Source organism: Sminthopsis crassicaudata, chromosome 2 (genome assembly GCF_048593235.1).
Source record: "Sminthopsis crassicaudata isolate SCR6 chromosome 2, ASM4859323v1, whole genome shotgun sequence".
NCBI classification, from domain to species: domain Eukaryota; kingdom Metazoa; phylum Chordata; class Mammalia; order Dasyuromorphia; family Dasyuridae; genus Sminthopsis; species Sminthopsis crassicaudata.
The window spans coordinates 130,801,326-130,822,728 of record NC_133618.1 but is presented as its reverse complement, the minus strand read 5'-3'; the positions used below and the strand labels follow the sequence as shown (position 1 = coordinate 130,822,728).

At 31.7% G+C, this 21,403-nt stretch overlaps 1 protein-coding gene across 1 annotated transcript in view; it reads right to left on the bottom strand.

The window, feature by feature from the left end:
- KCNU1 (potassium calcium-activated channel subfamily U member 1) overlaps positions 1 to 21,403 on the bottom strand; it is a 270,021-nt gene that overhangs the window by 223,477 nt on the left and 25,141 nt on the right. Inside the window, 1 exon segment of the mRNA XM_074285038.1 lies at positions 1,211 to 1,301. Coding sequence (XP_074141139.1) covers positions 1,211 to 1,301 — 91 coding nt within the window.

The following is a 21,403-nucleotide window of genomic DNA, read 5'->3' as shown; positions in this document are numbered from 1 at the left end:
AGCAAAAATGAAACTCATTGTAATGCTAGGACACTGTCTGTCTAGAGAGAGTAAGTTCCTTTCTTTTTCAAGGGAAGGACAAACCACGTGGTGATTCTGTTTGTCTAGAGGGCTTATCTGTATTTATATGGAAAGTGAGATTCCCCAGATTTTAGGAAACTACTTCACTAGTAACTCTTGTTCATTCCCCTTCTAAGGGAAGTACAAACACAGCGGGGTAGCATGAGACTATGAGAACTTTTTTCACTTTAGGACACTGTGGGCAATGGGATTCATTGAGTACTGAGAAGTATTATATTGATTGCTTAAGAAATACTTTGAGTCATTTATCTATTTTTGGTACATTGTCTATAGAATATTAAGAATTACTTGCATTGGTTTTATGTTTTCTATTGTGCAGAATAAATATCAACTTAAGTTCCAAAACAAACAGGACAAAACCTAAAACAAACAATGATAAAAGCATCAATACCACCAAATAGCTTATATTAACCCAATATTTTCCCAGTAGGGCTAGTGAAATACTTAAGCTGAGATATATTATTTGTTTGTTTTGTTTAGGATCAGAGGGTTATATATTTAGAGATGGAAAGGGCCATTAGAAATTATCTGATCCAAATCTCTTTGTTAACATGTAATGTATATATATATATATATATATATATATATATATATATATATATATATATATATATATATATATATATATATGGGGAAAACACTGTGATGATAAGTGATTAGTGAAGTGGGAACAATATAATGTTGAAGGTAAGTAGACCTAGGTTTGAGGAGCTGTTGACAATGCCTCTGAACTTTCTAATCCTTAATTTTCTCACCTCACAAAATGGATATAATGCTCTTCTTATCATATCTCTCCCATGATATTCTCAGGAAAGTTTTCTATCAATGTGTTATCATTAGAAGTTAATTATCTAGTTGGGAAACCAACTATGAACCAAGACAAGAGGACAAAAACATAAGATGATATTAACAGCCCCTTAGAACTATATTGTATAGCTGATAAACCACTTTAACATTTGTTCCTAGGAATATTGCTTGAGACCAAGGAGGGATCTTAGATAGCATTGAAATCCATCCTATTATTATACAAATGAAGAAATGGAGACTCAGAGAAGTTACTGAATAACTTAAAGTTATGAAAGCCACATAGATAATTATTAAGCTTATTTCTTTTTAGCATCTTACTTACCCGCAATCCAAAATAAAAGGCAAAGAAAGCATTGAAGAGCAAATCAATAGGAAGAGTTTTGTCTTCAAGCCCTGAGCAGCTTCCAACAGGACTGGAGGAGAAATGAGAACATGGTGCATTCAGACCGTATATTGAAATGCTTTACAAACTATTCATACTACAAAATGACTCTGAACACGTGTCAATTATCTGGTTATTTTTGAATTCCACATCTAGCCACATCAATGAATGATTAGAATGGAGGTCTAAATAAGCATTTGATGTAGAGTTAAAAGGGAATGCTTAAGTACTATCTTTGCACCTAACAGCTGTATGCATTTGAGCAAGTCACCTAAAGCATGGCATCTCACTTTCCTGTTAAAGAAATGTGCTTGTCATAATCTGCATACTACACAATTCATGGAATTTTTGTGGAAAGAAAAAACCTTTCATAAGCTTTAAATTATTACAGAAATACCCATATACATATGCCCACATAATCTATATATACACATACATGCATATGTGTATATAGGTGTTGTTCAAGTGTATATACATATATGAATACAAACATGTATATACATATACAGACATATGCATATAACATATATATATATAAATGTGTGTTGAGAGACAGAGAAAGAGACAGAAAAAGAGAGAGAGAGAGAGACAAGAGAGAGAGAGAAAGATGGAGAGAGAGAGAGAGAGAGAGAGAGAGAGAGAGAGAGAGAGAGAGAGAGAGAGAGAGAGAGAGGAGAGAGACAAGAGAGAGAGAGATTATCATTGAGGAATCACAGTAGATTGATTTTATTGAACTTTTTGGTTTGCTGGTAAATTCAGTTTGAATAATTGGTTCCTCTTCATTAGATTGAAAACTCCTTGAGGGCAGGGATTATCTTTTCCTTCTTTATGTATACCCTAACAAAAATATTTAATACAGAGCCTGGCACATAATTGGCTACTAACAACTATTGCTTGATGGGTCAATTCTCACATACATAGGAGCTAATTTTGGAAATAAAATCATAGATTGTTTCTACTTCACATTTTAAAATAATTAGCACATCTAATCATTAGCACATCTGATTATTAACAAGATGTAGTATAATCTAGTGTTATCAAGATAGAATATATCTATAATAATGTATAACTGGAAAGCATTTCACCTAACAATCATTTGAAAGGACTGAGCATACTTAGCCTAAAGAAGAAATGACTTGGATAGAATATTTTATTGTTGCTGTTAAATTTTTCAGGAGTGTATAACTCTTTGAGATTTTATTTGGGGTTTCCTTAATAGAGGTAATGGAGTTCTTTGCCATTTTTTCTCCAACTCCTTTTAGAGATGAGGAAATCAAGGCAAATAATGTTAAGTGACATTTTCGTGGTCACATAACTAGTAAGTGACAGCAACTGAATTTGAACTCAAGAAGATAGGTCTTTCTAATTCCAAGCTGTGTGCTATCTACTTTGCCACCTATTCAAATATTTAGAGAAAGCTAAAATATTTCTGGGCATATAAATGGGAAATCCAGAAACTATGTTTGAGGTAGTGCTAGATTTTAATTCAATATAAGTAAAAGCTTGAATGAATTGCCCTTGAAAACAGCGAATTCTCAAATACCAGAGATCTTCAAGCAGAAGCTATGTGATCATTTTTCAGACATGTTATAAAAAGGTTTTCTCCTTACTTAGGGGCTAGATTCAATGGCATTAGAAACCTTTGTAGATTATAGAATCTGTGAAATTATTATTAATTAGAATATTGGATATTTTGAAGGTCTCAAAGCCAGATAACCCTCAACATAATAAGCTATTTTTAGATTTTTCTTAATTCATGAATATACTGAGATTGAGTGAGATGTTTACTTTTGGTAAAAGTTATTTTATTAAAAATTTACAACTCATAAGTGTCAAAGACTTTTCAATAAATGTGGCATAAATTAAGAAAGGAAGCCAAAACATCCCAACTTCACATGACTGACTAATAAAGTTAATGAGTCCAGTCTTCCTGGCAGTGAAAATATTTCTAATGAGTGCTTTAAGATACACTTGGCATCCTTAAATTCATAGTATTCCAGTATCAAAAGCACTCTTGGAGATAAGCTAGTACAAGGTTTCCTTCTCCTCGTTAAATTTATTTTTGTCAATTATTTTGAAACATTTTGCTTTGATAAAAAACACTTCTCCCATCGTACCTCACATACTCTCTCTTCCGGGAAAAAAAGTGAGCCAAATCATCTAATACAGAGCTTGTGACAGTACATATAATCTTCCATTTTTGTAGTTCACTTTTTGTTAACACAGATGATTTAAATTTTAGCTTTACTAGATCATTGTACTGTCCAATTGTCTTCCTTAATTTGATGACTCAGATCTCTATATCTAATCCTGCTCTCTCTCTTAACTCTAATATATCATCAACTATCTGTACAATTTCAACAAATTATTTTATTGGAATTTAAAATGTACAAAACTATTGGTCTTTGCCCCTACCCTAAATTTATGGCTCCTCATGAATTTCTTTTTGACAGTACTATTTTTTTTCAGTCCCCGCAGGTCTATTGTTTTTTCTTCATTTTCTAAGAGGATCAAAGTCATCACTAGGGTGATGTTCTGACATGTGTGTGAATTGAATTTAAGTGACAGAGACAATTCTGGGATCGTTTTCTGCTTTTTACTATCCTTCAATTCCCCCTGCTCCCTTCATATCAAAACAGTGGACAATTCATTGATTAAAGTTATTGGTATTACTTATTTCTTTTTCTTTACTGATTGAGTCCCCACTTTATTTAAAGACCTCATTGCCTTTAAAAAGAATTGATCAATTTTTATGCTTCATTTCTCAAAACTTATAACAAAAATTATTTTTAATGTCTTCTCTCCCATTTTTCTCTTTTTTTGAATAGCGTTTTATTTTTTCTATTACTTAGACAATTTTAACATTATTTTTAAAATGAGTTACAAATTTTCTCTTTCCCTAGTCTCCAAGACAGTAAGCAATTTGATATGTTATATATGTGCAATCATGTAAAATATATTTATATATTAGTTATGTTGTGAAAGAGGAAACAGAGTAAAAGAAATAAACCATAAAAATGAAGTAAAATGATATGCTTCAATCTGAATTCACTTTCTGTATCTGTGCATATAGTATTTTCCATCACAAGCCATTTGAAATTGTAATGGGTCACTGTATTACTGTGAAGGACTAAGTTGATCATTGACAATTTTGCTGTTACTGTGTACAATATAGAGTAAACAATTTAAAAAAATACTATTCAGTAAAGTAATCAGCTCATCAAAAGTCTATGACATTGTGTGCATTATTCTTCATTGGCCATTCCCTATATAAATGAAATCCCCAATCCAATCATAAAATGTTTTCGCAGTTATTTACTTATATATGAAGAATAACTTCTCCAGATAATTTCAGTTCCTTTAGTTTATTACTGAAAAAAAAGACAGACAAAACAACCAAAACAAAATCCCCACATACTTTTCTTAGGGTCACAGGATGAAAGGGAGGAGGGAAAAGTAGATCTTCCCCCATCACAAGTTCAATACATCTAAAGAACCTTCTTTTCTGGATGTTGCAGGAAAAAGAGGAAGACTCTCTCATTCTGGTTATTTTAAGAAATAGTCTATGAAAAGAGGTTGCTGCTATCCATGTTGTAGGGAAATGTAGAATGTCTTCTCCCAGAAATAGGGTGTTTACATCTTGGGTGATCTAGAAATGTTCAGCAAAGCTCTTCCATCCTCCTTTTTGGTTATTATTGTTTAGTCATATCCAACTATTTGTAACTCCTTTTGAGCTTTTCTTGGCAGAGATACAGAAGTGGTTTGCAATTTACTTCAGTTCATTTTACAGAAGAGGAAACTGAAGTACACAGGATTAAGTTACTTGCCTAGGGTCACATAGCTAATAAGTGTCTAATGCCATATTTGAACTCAGATATTTATGACTCCAGAACTGGTGCTGTTTCCACTGTACCACCTAATTACTTCTGTTACATTAGTAAGAATTGGAGAATTCCAATTCAAAAGGTTGTTCACATTTTCTTTTTCTTCTCTGTAAAATCATTTGTTCATATGCCTTGACAATTGCAACTTGGGAGAATGATTCTTATCCCCAAAAGATTTGTGAAATATTCATGCATTTTTCAAGTCAGAATTTTCCTCAGATATCTTTGAAGTTAACTTTTTCTTATTAGTACATTCAATTCTTCTAGCTGTATCTGTTTTTCTAAGCTAAAGTTGAAAATATTATAAAATAAAAACTGCCTGTTTTGCTATTAGCTAGTTATATTCTCCTCTGTTCCATATATATATATATATATTCTTCTAAACCCTACAATTTTTACCATAAGACTTTTTCTCCTTGAATTTTTATACTCTTTATATTTAACTCATTCTTCCATTTGGAATTAATTGTGCTATATGGTATAAATTATTTGTCTAAACCTATTTTCTGTCTACTACTACAGAAACTTTTTCAGTCTGAAAACTCCATCCACCCCTGGATCATTTCACAGGTTAGAAATACCTGCTGCCCCCTTATCCTTTCTCTCAGTTTTAGCTTCTTCATTTTAATATCTATAAATTTAAGGAAGTGACCTAGGAAAATTATATCTTTATTGCTCTCCAGACTGCACTGATAGTATGTTCACAGAATTTTCTTTATACCATCTGGGAGTCAGGTATCTTCATCTTCCCTCCCCCTTTATTCAACTTTCTTTTATGTGTTTTCTTACTCTATTAGAACTTAAGGTTCTTCTTTATACTTGTATTTGCATTCTTAGCACAGCACACTGGCTGATACTCTTAATAAATGTTTATTTACTTCAAGTAACTTGAAACTGTTTTTCTGTGTACTTCTCATTAAATATCTTTCCAATAATTTATGTTCTTTACTTTATTAGATACTGGCCTTCTTTATATGTTTCCTTATTGCATTCTCTTGCTAATATATTCTTACGGCATATTTGTCCCATTTTAAACATAACCAGGTACTTTTGATAATTGCTTTATGAAACAATTTGAGATTCAGTAATGTTCATCACCACTTTTACTTTTTTCATAATTTCCCTTGAAATTCTTGCTGCTTTGTTCTTTATTGTAAATTTTTATACCTGTGAACTAATTAACTAGTATCATGTTGTTAATATTTTGGGCATGGAAAAGTCTCAGAAATAATTCCAATTAATTTTCTTTTGATTTTGCTTTTGAGTCATTTTTTTTCAGTCTAACAAGTCTCTATTATCTCCTTTGGGGTTTTCTTGGCGGAGCTACTGGAGTAGTTTGCCATTTCCTTCTCCAGCTCCAATTATTTAGGTCATCCTTCATTTCCATAAAAAAATTTATAATTCTTGTTATATAATTCCTTTGTATGTGGCTTAATAGGATAAATTCCAACTACCTTATATGTTATGTAATAATTTCATATTTATTTTATTTCACTAGTTTTTTTTTTCCTTGCTATGTTTTCTTGGTACTGCAAAACAATATCAATGCTTTTATAAAATTTTTAATGCTGTTGCTTTAATGAAGCAATTAATTGTTTTTATTAGTTTTTTTAAAGTCAATTTTCTGAGGGTTTCTTAATAACATTTGTAAGAACGAATATTTTCTCTTCTCATTGCTAATAGTTATTCCCTTAGTTTTTTATTCTCATTGCTATAGCTATCATTTAAAATATTATATCAAATAGTAATAAATGTAGTGGATATTCTTGAGTTATTTCTGATTTTATTGTGAAAATTAAAATAATTTTGCACTTTGGTTTTAAGCAAATGTTTTTGATCAATTGAAGAAAAGCACAATCCTGACTCATGAAAGGTACTTAATGTTTACAGACTGAAGAAAAAAAAATGTTCCAAGATATCCTTGTGTTCCAAATGTTTTTCTCCCTCTTTACCCCACCCCTTCCTCTAGACAGCAAGTAATTTAATATATGTTAAATATGTGCAATTCTTCTCTAAAGATTTCTACATTTATCATGTTGCACAAGAAAAATCAGATCAAAAAGGAAAAAGAAAACAAAAAGCAAACAAACAACAAAAAAGTGAAAATACTATATTGTGATTCACATTCAGTCCCCAACAGCCCACTTTCTGGTTGTAGATGGCTCTCTCCATCCCAAGTCTATTGGAATTGACCTGAATCACCTCACTGTTGAAAAGAGTCAAGTCCATCAGAATTGATCATTCATAATCTTGTTGCTGTGTACAATGTTCTTTTGGTTCTACTCACTTCACTCAGCATCAGTTCATACAAGTCTCTCCAAGTCTTTCCAAAATCATTCTGGTGATAATTTCTTATAAAAATTAATATTCCATAACATTCATATACCCTAACTTTTTTAGCCATTTTCCAACTGAGGGGCATGCACTCAATTTCCAGTTTCTTGCCACTATAAAAAGGTCTGCTACAAACATTTTTGCACATATGGGTCCTTTTACTACCTTGATACTTGATCCTTTTATGTGATGTTTTGTTGAGTTATTATTTTTAATGTATTTTGAAATTTTCATTGCAGAATTCAGCTTATTAATATTCAAGTTTATGTTTTAAATTTCCTCCAACACTTTTTGTTATATTCTTTAAAAATATGAATATTGAATATTAGAAAAAATTATGTGAGGAATTGTGTTCAAACTCTCACTTTTTATAATCTTATAGTTAAAATAAATTAACTAAAATAAATAACTGCAACAAAACAAGAGGGAGGAAAAAAGTATTCATAAAATAAGCAATCTTGCATTAAATTAGCAGAGAATTGTGATAGCATATTCTTCTAAGGAGTGATGAGCAGGATATATTCAGAAATGAACTGATACAAACGCAAGCAAGGCAAACCAGGCAAACATTGTACATAGTAACAGAAATACAATAAGGATAATCAACTGTGAAAAATTTAAACTATTTTCAGCCATACAAAAATCTAAGAAAATGTCAAAGACCTTGAGATGAAAAATGCTATTCATTTACAGAGAAAGAACTGAGGACAATTGAATGCAGATCAACACACATTATTTGTATTCTATTATTTTTTATTTTTCATTTTTTTCATTTTCTTGACATATTTCTTTCATAACACAAGTAAAATGGAAATGCTTTTTATGGCCATATATGTATAAACTATATAAAATTGCTTTCTGGGGTCAAATAGAGGGAGAAAATTTGGAATGCTAAATTTAAAAGCAAAATTAAATTTTTTTCTACATGTAATTAAAATATATTTTAAAATGTAAATTAACAAAGAATCCAAAATTTTAGAAGATTGTTCACTAATGTCATATACCTTATGGCATCATGGGCCATATTATCCATGACATTTTCTTGGCATAGATCTTGGCATTTCTTGGAGTGCTTTTCTATTTTCTTCTCTTGCTCATTTTACAGATGAAGAAACTGAGGCAAACAGGGTTAAGTGGCTTACGTGCAGGGTCACACAGCCAGTAAATAACTTGGGCCAAATTTGAACTCAGGTATTTTGAAATTTTCACTAGAGAGTTCAGCTGACTCTAGATCCTTAGGTGCCACCTCAAAAAGTGAATACATAATAAAGAGCCCTCAATATACCAAATAAATATATCTTTTATCAGTGTATGGCATTCAGAATCAAGAAACTCTCACCTCCAAAGAAAATTATAGCTCATATGCATTTAAGTACTTAAACTGCAGGGGGCTACTTAAGGCTTAGAAATGACATTGGAATATAGTAATAAGCAAATTCAACAAAATAACACAAATACAAAACCAATCTCTAATAAAAAAGAGAAAATTTTATTGGAGAAGTTTTTGACAAAGACTACATGGAAACAATTGGATAAAAGCTTCTATTGAATTTAGTCAACAAATATTTAAGTTTACTTCCTTAGTTTACCTCTCAGACCTGTGGAGGAGGAAGGAATTTGTGACCAAAGAAGAACTAGAAATCATTATTGATCACAAAATAGATAATTTTGATTATATTAAGTTAAAAAGTTTTTGTACAAACAAAATTAATGCAGACAAGATTAGAAGGGAAGCAATAAGCTAGAAAAACATTTTTACATTGAAAGAATCTGATAAAGACCTAATTTCTAAAATATATAGAGAATTGACTCAAACTTATAATAATTCAAGCCATTCTCCAACTGATAAATGATCGAAGGATATGAACAGAGAATTTTCAGATGAAGAAATTGAAACTATTTGTAGCCACATGGAAAGGTGTTCCAAATCACTATTAATAGACAAATGCAAACTAAGACAACTCTGAGACACCACTACACACCTGTCAGATTGGCTAAAATGACAGGAACAAATAATGATAAATGTTGGAGGGGCTGTGGGAAAACAGGGACACTGATACATTGTTGGTAGAACTGTGAATAGATCCAACCATTCTGGAGAGCAGTTTGGAACTATGCTCAAAAAAATTATCAAACTGTGCATACCCTTTGATCCATCAGTGTTTCTACTGGGACTTTTTCCCAAAGAGATCTTAAAGGAGGGAAAGGGACCCACATGTGCAAAAATGTTCATGGCAGCCCTTTTTGTAGTGACTAAAAACTGAATGGATGGCCATCAATTGGAGAATGACTGAATAAATTATGGTATATGAATGTTATAGAATATTATTGTTCTATAAGAAATGACCAACAGGATGAATACAGAGAAGTCTGGAGAGACTCACATGAATTGATGCTAATTGAAATGAATAGAAGAGAGCCAGCTACTGAGTGTGGAACACAACATAGTATTCTTACTCTTTCTGTTGTTGTTTACTTGCATTTTTGTTTTCCTTCTCAGATTTTTTTTTCTTTCTAGATCCAATTTTTCTTATGAAGCAAGATAACTGTATAAATACATATAAATATATTGGTTTTAACATATTTAACATGTATTGGGCTACCTACATTTAGGGGAGGGAGTGGGAGAAGAAGGGGGAAATTTGGATTAGAAGGTTTTGCAAGAGTCAGTGTTGAAAAATTACCCATGCATATGATTTGTAAATAAAAAGCTATAAAAAGGGGTTTAGTCCTTTATATATCTCATATTATATCTATGATATTAATTATATCTTCAACACAATGTCCTTCATATAAACATTTGATGCCACAATTCTGCCCCTGATTAATGCCTCTCCATTTCCCATCTGTACTGAGTACATGTATATATTATTTGGTAGCATGATTTTAAATTTTGCTTTTTTGAATCATCTTTGGTAAAATCAATTTCTTTCTACTCTTACTTTAATTTTATGAAGGACTTAACTTTTTTGTGTGCATTGTTCTTGCATAGAAGTTATTTTTTATTTTTATTTTTCATCCAATGTTGCTATTATTTCACTTGAATTGCATAATATATTTACATATAAAGTTACAGTTGTTAGGTTTTTGCTTTTTCTTCATTTTAAAATTCATATATTTTATATGTGTATATATATACCATATACTTTATGTATATATTACAACTCCAGCTTCTTAAACTGTGATTTGCCATTCCATGTGGGGTATAATAACAGAATATGGAAGTTGTTAAATTGTGATTTATTATCAATAAATGTTGGTTTATATATCTAGTTTTATATTGCTATATACTTGGTATCATGTAAAAATTACTTGGGCAAGAAAGTGGAAAAAGTTTTCAAGAATCCCTGAATTTAATCAATGATCAAGTGAACCATCCCTTATATAAAAGACTTTTAGAAGACAAAAATAAATCAGTAAACCTATCCAATGCCACAATTAAATCTAAATGTAAATACAATACTGCACATGCATCTTTCACTCCTCTGCAAAGTTTAGAATAGGATTCATTTTCTAAGCTTCCTTTTTTTAGTGCCAACCTTCTTGACTGATATAGAAACTCAGCATTCAGTTTCAATTTTTTATTCATTTCGTTTATAATGTTATAATCATAGCATACATTGTTTGTCTGATTTTACTTTCTTTTGATTGCATTTATAGATGTCTTCCCATGGTTCACTGACTAATTTATAGAGTTTGCCTTTCTTTTTATTGAAATTTCATTGATTCATGTTACCTATTTTGTGACAGAGAGCTGAAGGACATAAGATGAAGAATGAAACATTTTCTGGACAGAGGTAATATAGGAATTCATTGTGCTTGACTATGCATATTGTTTCTTAAGACATAGTGATAGCCTATTAATTTATGTACTATAATGGGTTAAACCTTCACCAATAGATGGGCTTCATTGCAGTTTTTTCTTGCACGAAAAGAAATATTATCAACATTTTGATATGTCTGGCACCTTTCTTTCTGATTTTTATTTCTTTGGAGTATATGAGAATAACTTGGTATTTTTAAACATTTGATATAATTTACTTGTAATTTCATCTGTACCAGCTTTTTTGTTATTATTGCTTCTATGATGATAGTGATGGTGATGGTGATGTTGGTGGTGCATGTATATGCATGCAGGTGTGCACACATGTGTGTGTTTTTTTGTGTGTGTATTTTCCTCTCTTTGGTAGTTTATGATTAATTTATTTTCATTTTCTTAGACTGGTTTACTTATACCTTTATTTCATATTTTGTTATGTGTGTACTTTATATTTTTGTAGGGGATGCTTCATTTATTTTTAGTTTTTATTTATGGTCTTCTAGAAAAGGTAGAGATATGAATAATTCTAGTCATGTCTGGTTTCCCTGAGAACCTCTTCCAGAACAAAAGCAAAACATCAACAATCCTTTCTAGAAGTAAGCCTGAAGACTGCTTTAAATCATTGAACATAGAACAGGGGTTGATTTCAAAGATTATATCTGAAGATAGCATTATCCTGCACTTTTAACTGAAATTTATGAGAACAGAGTAAGACTCCTAATACAATGAAGAATTACATGGATTAAAAAATACTAAAATACAACCCCAGAAGAAAATAACATGTTATACTATAAATATGCTAGCCAACTATTTTTATAGGGAGATTACTTTCCTTTCCCTTCTTCCCTCCCAAAAAAGAAGAAACCTAGATTAGCCACAAATCTTTAAAAGCTCCCTCAAAAATGAAAGGAAAAATAGAAATAAAGAATGAAAATAGAACAAATAAAGGAAGAAAGTATAGCTTACACAGAAGTCAACCAATAAGCTGATAAGCATTTGTTAAATACCTGTGATGTGCCAGGCACCATGCTATGTTCTGAGGATACAAAGAATGGATGAAGAGTCCTAGTCTAAATGGGGAAGACGATATTAATTATGTACAAAGAAGTTGTATGCTACAAAAATGGAGGAAATAGTAAGGAGCATTGGGAGGCTTCTCATAGAAGAGATTTTGGCTGGAAGTTGAAGGAAAACAGGGAAAGCAGGGAAGCCAGAAGGCAAAGAAGAGTTGGGAAAGTATTCCTGGCAATGGAGGATTGTCAGAGAAAATGCCTCGATCTGGGAAATGGTGTGTCTTGTTTGAGTAACAGCAATAAAACCAGTGTCACTGAATTTCAAGATACAGAAGGGATGAGAAGAGGAGGAGGAGAATATGGTTTGAGAAGACTAGAAAAATTGAAGGAAGTCAAGTTGTGAAGGTCTTTGAATAACAGATGGAGGATTTTGTCTTTGACCCTAAAGCCAATGGATTGTACTGGAGAGGGGGTGAGAAATTTTTCAGGATGTAACAGGTATCCTGAAAAAAAACAGAATGGAGCAAAGTAATCCAAAATTCAAAGATACAATTAGAAACAAAAAGGCAAAGTGAAAAGATTGAAACATTAAAAGAATACATGAAATACCCTCTATCTCAAACTGTTACAGAAAGGAGAATTAAAGTGTCACACCAAATTCAGTAGCCTTTTCCACATGACTTGAATAATTTTAGAATATCTTTAAAACTGATTTCAGTTTTTGGAAAAGTTTGTCATCTATACATTCTTTGAGGAAAGATGCAAATCAGTCCTCATTCTGGATTGAGTCTGTGTACTGGGATGGGATGCAGAGAGACTGCATGAAGACAAAGAGAAAAAAACAGAGAACTTTTTTATCTTGAAAGTTTGAATGATATAACTATCAAGGAGAAAATTTAATGAGATGTTTCCTGAGAGAAAAAGTCTAATTCTTACAAAATACATTAAGAGAATTCTGGAGGAGAGATTTTTAACTGGCATCCTGTGAACTGGATCATTAGAGGTTGGTCTTTGATCTTTCTCTCTTTGATCCACTGGAAATAATATGCCATTGTTTTGTTTGTTACACAGGTAATAAATTGTAAAGCAAGTAACCCTGAATTTTTTTAAGTCTATGATAATAAGGAGTTTGATATTTTAAAAGTAACCTGGTCAGTGGAGGCCAACTTATTGGGAACTTGTATAGGAAAGTTGTGCCTGCTAGAAGTAGGAGGAGATGCTTGACAAATCTACTCCAGAAATGTTGATGACAAGTAATGGAGAAGCCCTTTTCACTATAACACCATGACATACACCCTCAAACACCCACTCAAAAAGCTTGGTGTAGAGATTCATCAGTGTAGCGTAGAAATACATTAAGGAAAACAGCAGCTAGAAAGTATAAGATTGAAAACTGTACTTCTACTTTGGAAGATCTCAATTCAAATCCTGCTTTAGACATCTATCAGCTGTCTCTAAAGCAGGGATAATAATAGAACCTGCCTTAGAGAGGTGTTGTAAGGAATGAAATAACGGTAAAATGCTCCATAAATCCTAAGATGCTATATAAATGCCAGCTATTATAATCATAGACAGAAAGAAGCAGAGAGTTGAGAAAGGAGAGATTTGGGAAAGGGATGGTCACAACTATGGGAAGGTAGGGTTAAAAGGAGAGAGCAAATGAGACCAAGTGATCTTTGCCCAAGTTGGGTGAAGAAAGAAAGGATAATGTAAGATCCGCAGACAATTCCAATTAGAAATTAGTCCTGTTATCTTGTTCCTTTTTTTGCCCAGTTTCTTTTTCTTTGTTAATGAAAAGATAACGATAATAAAATAAGTAACACAATAATAGTTTCAGACATAGTGAATATGCATATATTAGTGAATAAATTAATGAAATTTACTTGATTACAAAATTATAATACAAGCCTTACATTTGAGATTAGATTTAATGGATAGTATGAGAGATTGTAAAAGAAGACAGAAAACATCAATAATATTTAAATATGCAACAGAAAAGAAGTTTATAAAGACACAAAGGCAATTTTATTAAATTTCAAATATGCTAAAAACTAACATTTATATTTGTTAATAGATAATTATAAACTATAGGTTTTGATCATTTAAAATTTTATTTTGTTTCTTTTTTTAATTCTCCTATTATAATATCTCAGCATCTACATAATCTATGGAAGAAAACAGTCCTGTGGCCAGCATCTGCTTTACTTAAGGCAGATGCTGACTCCTCCTGGGCCAAACTAACCCATGGCTTCAAATACTTTGGCAGCTATGTTTTATTCTGATGATCTGTGTTCTAGCCTCTCACACTAGCAATCTCTTTGAATATCAACCACTTATCAAGGATAAAATGTTCAAATGAGCAGGCCTGCTGTTATATTTCTGTCCCATCTCTGTATTATTACTTTTTTTAGGTCTTAACATCATTGTGTAATGGGAATCATTCCATGCCCCCAAAATTGAGATTTCATCTTACTTTCAATCCTTAGTAGCAGTTGTCTCAGTTCCAGAGACCATATTATCTTATCTCTCCCTTTATGTCTACTTTGTCACTCTGAGTGATGGCTGCCCTTGATAGCTTATATATCTCTTCTCCTGGGATAGGGCAATCCAGATTGGTAAAACCCTTCCTCAGATTAGGCAGTGCATTCATTTGAAAATTCCCCACAGAGGAAACCCACCACAAAAATATTCTACTTTTGAAGACTATAGTTTAGTGATACACTTTCCTCATCTCAATTTTCCATTCATTGACTTTTATCCTAGTCTTCCACAGCTCCATATCCTTCCCTTCCTCCATTACTGAGTGACTAAATTAAATGTTGTCTTTTCATTGTTCATGCACGAATTTTCAGGGCGTTTATCATCAAGGCTTCTCTATTTCTCTCTTTTCCTTTCTTGGTAGTACAACTTCAAATTTGCCATCAGTTTTTTCCACATTTATTTGCTCCACATCCATTGTTGATTCACTTACAGTGGATAAGACATTTAGTATATGGCACTATTTTTCTCTTCCAGATTTTTTAAGCTCCTGGTAAGTTTTTAAGCAATTAGTTTTTTTATGCCTTGATGACATTTTTTCCCATTTTATTCTCTAGTTTATTCTCCAATTGCACCTTTTAAGAAAAACAACAATAAATTCATACATAAGAGAATCAGTTTCATTAATATTTTTGTTAATTGTACTTATTTTAATTTCTTGTATTTGTTTTTTATTGTCTTTCTAAACCAAATAATCTGTTCATCTCTTTTTTTATTATTTTTGCAGTGATGACTGAAACAGCTCTTATTAAATATATTTATTTCTCTCTGTATCTGGATTTTTCTGTCTGTCTATTTCCCCCTCTCCCTTGCTCCTTTCTTCCCTCCCTCTTTCTTGCTATGTCATTTTTAGTTTTGTAGGATTTATTTTTCTGCATTGTTTCTTCAGCTCCTTTGTTTTTTTGGAACATACATTTTCTCTATGATTAGATTTTTTCCCATGATTATTCATGACAATGGAATTGTATTATATTATTCAAATTGCTTTGCTTCTGCTTTCATATTTGAAGTTTTTTTTTTTCCCTGTGAAATGCATTTGTTTTGGAAATTATTATTATTATTATTATTATTATTGGAGGTTAAGTACATTTACTCAATCAATTCTTTTCATATTTATTCAGAATATTAAAATAATTTTCTTACATTATTTTTGATTTATTGAAAACCAAATGCCATTTTTCTGGGATACCTAGTGTTTTAATAAACTCTCTTAATACTGTCATCATGGCAATGTGTTCATATAATATCTTGATGCTTTCTTTATTCTAAATTTCTTTTAATAATTGTATCCAAATTTGATATTATTAAAGAACATTTGATTTGGAGTCAAAGAAATCGGATTCAAATCCTTTTGCTGCCATTTAGCATCTGTGTGACCTCAAGCAAGTAACATCTCTGAGCTTCATGGTCCTCATTTATAAAATTCAGAGGGTTCAATTAAATGGTCTCTTAGACATTCTGTTTCTTATAGAAATTGTTATTGTTCTGTCCTGTGTAACACTCTATGATCTTATCTGGGGTTTTCATAGCAGAAATATTTGACTGCTTTTCCATTTCCTTCCCCAGCTCATTTTACAGAGAAGGAAACTAAGAAAAATAGGGTTTAAGTGACTTGCCCAGTGTCACACAACTAGTAAAAGTCTGAGGTTAGATTTGAACTTGTCAAGGTCTCAGTTTTCTTTTTCTTAATTATTTAATGTTCTTTTTCCTCTCTTCCTGCATTACCACTTTTTTTCTCTTTTCCAGGCATGCACACTTTTCTTCAACTGACTGCAGAATTATTATACATCCATATCTGTTAATGGCCCTGCTATGTTTCCACTCTAGGAATATTATGCCTGCCCCAAGATAAACTCAACACCTGAAATCTCATTACCATGCAGTTATAATGAACTTTTGATATTCAACACCATTACAGCTCCTTTAGTTGCTTCTCCCCTCTGATTGGATAGTTAGAAGGAAGAGCAATAAACTTCTTCCATATAAAGGACTCTGAATTTTCCAGGTAACATTGCATTTTCCATCAGTGTCTCTTTGGTTTTAGCTCCAAGAATATCTTGTCCAACAGCTGATACTGTTATAATCTTCCATTTTCTACTACCCCTTTTCAGTTTCCTTGCATGTACAATTTTTCACTGTTAGATTCTTCCCTTATAGAGAAGAAGATCTCTTTTGATTTCCTTCCTTCCTCCTTTTTTTCTTTCTTTCTTTCTTTCTTTCTTTCTTTCTTTCTTTCTTTCTTTCTTTCTTTCTTTCTTTCTTTCTTTCTTTCTTTCTTTCTTTCTTTCTTTCTTTCTTTCTTTCTTTCTTTTTTTCTTTCTTTCTTTCTTTCTTTCTTTCTTTCTTTCTTTCTTTCATTCTTTCTCTTTTTCTCTTTCTCTCTTTCTTTCTTTCTTTCTTTCTCTCTTTCTTTCTCTCTCTCTTTCTTTCTCTCTTTCTTTCTCTCTTTCTTTCTCTCTCTCTTTCTCTCTCTTTCTTTCTTTCTTTCTTTCTTTCTTTCTTTCTTTCTTTCTTTCTTTCTTTCTTTCTTTCTTTCTTTCTTTCTTTCTTTCTTTCTTTCTTTCTTTCTTTCTTTCTTTCTTTCTTTCTTTCTTTCTTTCTTTTTTCTCTTTTCTTTCCTTCTCTATTTTCTATCCCCAGAGCTTAGCACAGAACCTAGTACATAGTAAGGCCTTGTAAATATCAGCTAAATTTGAATACTGAATTTCTACAGATAAGACATCTTTCATACTGTATCACTGGTTGAAAGAGTCTGTGGGTTTGTGTGCACTCATTGCTTCTGGGCTCCTGTTCATTAAATGCTGTGGTGGATGAGTTTTCTCCAAATTTTTACCTATAAAGATTTCAATCTTTTTGTAAGTAGACTTAGGTAGATTTTAGTCATATAATTCTTTGTCTGAGGTTATTGGTTTGTTCAGTGTGATTGAAAACAACTTCACCTTATGCCTTTAAATTTTTCTTGCTAATACATGAAACAAATACCATCTACCAAGATACTTATGTTTAAGTCCATTTATTGTCTCTCAATTGCCTTGAACATTAAATATATATATTTTTACTATTTCTGACTTTCTGCATTTGATTGTTGGATTTTTATGCCCTAATAATTTTTTTTTGTAGGTATCATGAATTGCTGAGAAAAAAAGTATCTTTCTTTCTATCCCCATCCAAATTTTTTAAAGGTTTATCATATCTAACTTTTGTAAAACTCTATTCACCTCCTTACCTTCTTTCTTGTTTATTTTGTGGTTAGATTTATTTAATTCTGATACAGGGAGGTTGAGATCCCTCAGTAGAATAGTTTTGCCATCTATTTCTTGTTGTAACTCACTTCTCTTCTAGTTATGTGGATGATATAGCACTTGATGCATACATGTCTAGTATTGATATTACTTCATTATCTATGGTATCCTTTAGCAAAATATAGTTTCTTTTCTTATGTCCTTTAATTTGATATATTTTTGCTTTTGCTTGATTTGAAATTAGGATCACCACCTTTTTTTTTTTTTTTTTTAACTTTAGCTGAAGCATAATAGATTTTGCTCCAGCTGTTTTGTTTACCTTTACTCTCTATGTATCTCTCTGCTTTAGATGTGTTCTTGTTAAAAAACAAAACAAAACAAAACATTGTAGGACTCTGGCTTTTAAATCCACTCTGCTATCCACTTCCATTTTATGGGAGAAGTCATTCCATTCACATTCACAGTTAAAATTTCTAACTCTTATTTCCCACTATCCTCTTTTTCACAAGTTACACTTTTCTCTCTCTTTGAGCATTTCCATCATTACTTTTGTTTTGAATCTGATAATTACCTTCCTCAATCTGCCTTCCCTTTTTTTTCCCCAAACTTCCCTTCTTATCCCTTTCCCCTTTTAAGTCTGCTCTGCCTCTGATTAACTTCCCTATTTCCCTTTTTCACCTCCTACTTCTCTATAGAATAAGACAAATTTCTATACCCACCTAATTATATATTATATTCCCTCTTTGAGCCAAATTTAATGAGATTAATGTCCAATGCTTATTCCCTTCTCTTCTTTTGCTTAACCATAATAGATCTTTTGTGCCTTTTCATGTGACATAATTTACCCCATTTTACCTTTCCTTTCCCTTCTCCCATTACAATCCTTTTTTTCATCCCTAATTTCTTTTTTATATCATCACATGGAAGTCAACTTATTCCTACACTCTAAATATATTCTTTCCAACTATATATAATTCTCAAGTTACACATATCTTCCCAAAAAGGAATTTAAACATTTTAACCTTTGAAAAACATAGGTTTTCTTTCCTCCTTTTACCTTTTTATGCTTCTCTTGAGTCTTGTATTTGAAGATAAAGATTTCTGTTCAGTTCTGATCTTTTCATCAGATATTATTTAAAATCCCCTATTTCATTGAATCATCACCATTTTCTCCTGAAACATAACACTTAATTTTGCTGGTTAATTGATTCTTGCCTGCAGTCCAAGCTCTTTGACTTTCCCGAATATCATATTCTAGGCACTTAGATCCTTTAAAAGTGGAAGCTGCTAAGTCCCCAGGTAACCCTGATTGTGGCTCCTTGAAATCTGAATTGCTTCTTTCTGGATACTTGCAGTATTTTCTCCTTGATCTGATACTCCTTGAATTTAGCTACAAAATTCATTGAAGTTTTCATTTTGGGGTCTCTTTCAGGAGGTTAATGGTAGATTCTTTCAATGGCTATTTTATCCTTTGGTTCTAGTGTATTAGGGCAGTTTTCCTTGATGATTTCTTAAAGGATTTTGTCAAGGTTCTTTTTGTCCATCATGGTTTAGAATAGTTCAATAATTCCTATATTATCTCTCCTAGATATATTTTCCAGGTCCTTTTTTCCCATGAGATATTTTATATTGTCTTCTATTTTTCATTTTATTTTGACTGATTCTTGATGTCTCATGGAATCATTCATTTCCATTTGTTCAATTCTAATTTTTAGTGAAGTATTTTTTTCAGTTACCACCAATAATATCTCAGTTTTCTCATGTCCCCTCTAATATTCATTATTATCTTTCCTTGTCATCTTAGCCAATCTGAGAGGTATATAGTGGTACCAGAGAGTTCTCTTAATTTGTATTTATCTAATCAATAATGATTTAGAGCATTTTTTGATATGGCTAGAAATAGTTTTAATTCTTCATTTGAAAATTGTCTGTTCATATCATTTGACCGTTTATCAATTGAAGAATGACTTGAATTCTATTATATTTGAGTCAATTCTCTAAATATTTTAGAAATAAAGTATTAGAATTCATGAATGTAAATTTTTCTCAGTATATTTCTTTGCTTCTAAACTTGTCTGCATTTGTTTTGGGCAAACTTTTCTATATCAATGCTTTTGCACAGGATAATGTTACCTATGGACATTCTCAGTATATCTCTAAATCTCTAGATACTAGTACAATGCCTCAGACATAGCAGGCATTTACTAATTCTCATTTGGATTGGATTGGTCACTCATTTTTGAATTTATCACTTGGTAGTTGTTAAAATAAATTAATTCTGCAGTCTCTTCAAATGTAAGAGTCTGTGATTCTATGCCTAAGTTTTTAAGTAGCATGGAATATTTCTGGCGTTATCCTTTTCATGATCCTATCATAAATCATATGGAACATGTGAGAGAGAAGGTGAATAAACACATGCCACATTCCCTCCTCATCATATCACCCAATATTTCACTCTCCAGACAGATCCCAAGTACAAAGAGAGTTCATCTGAATTGGCTAATGATCTCAGCCTAACTTTTCCTCTGTGAGTTCTCCAAAACTCTATAGTAGTTCCAGGCTTCTGTTTAATTTCTATGTTAGCACATTATTTTTAATAACAGCTAATAATCTCCAGGATTAGCCCATAAATAAACTTGCATTTTCATTTTTATGATTGTTGGTTTGGTTCTACTTGGCTTCTTACATGTGAGATATAAGATCAAAAGGGATTAAAATGGGAAGGCGGAAGTAAGTTATAAATGGAAATTCTAAAACCAGTTGTATACTCCCCAATATGTATTCCAGTATCAGCTCCTATTCCAAACATACATCTCACAATCAAATTTTACATGGAAGAATCATGGAACCAAAGAGCTACAGAGTTGAAAGAGATCTCAGAAGGTATATAATCCAATACATCTCTAAATAAGGTGACCATCTAAAATATCTCTGAAATAGTTGCTTTAGCTTAAAGTTTGAATATCTCCAGGGGCATGTAATTCACTATCTTAAACAAGGTTATCTCTCAGATAGTTCTGATAAGTATGTAAAAAATGCTTCCAATTAGAAGGCTTATCTATACAAATAATATTTGGCCTTTTGTTAAGCATTGTCTTGTAATTAAATCAACATGATGATCATATGAAGTAGGTTCTACATAAAGTATCATTCCCATATTACACATGAAGAAACTGAAAGTCAAAGACATTAAATTCCTTGCATAAAGCTCCACCCTTAGTAAATATCAGAAGCAATTTTGGAGTACAGGGCTTTCTTAATTCCAAGATCAGATTTCTATTTCCTATATCATGTCCTTTCCT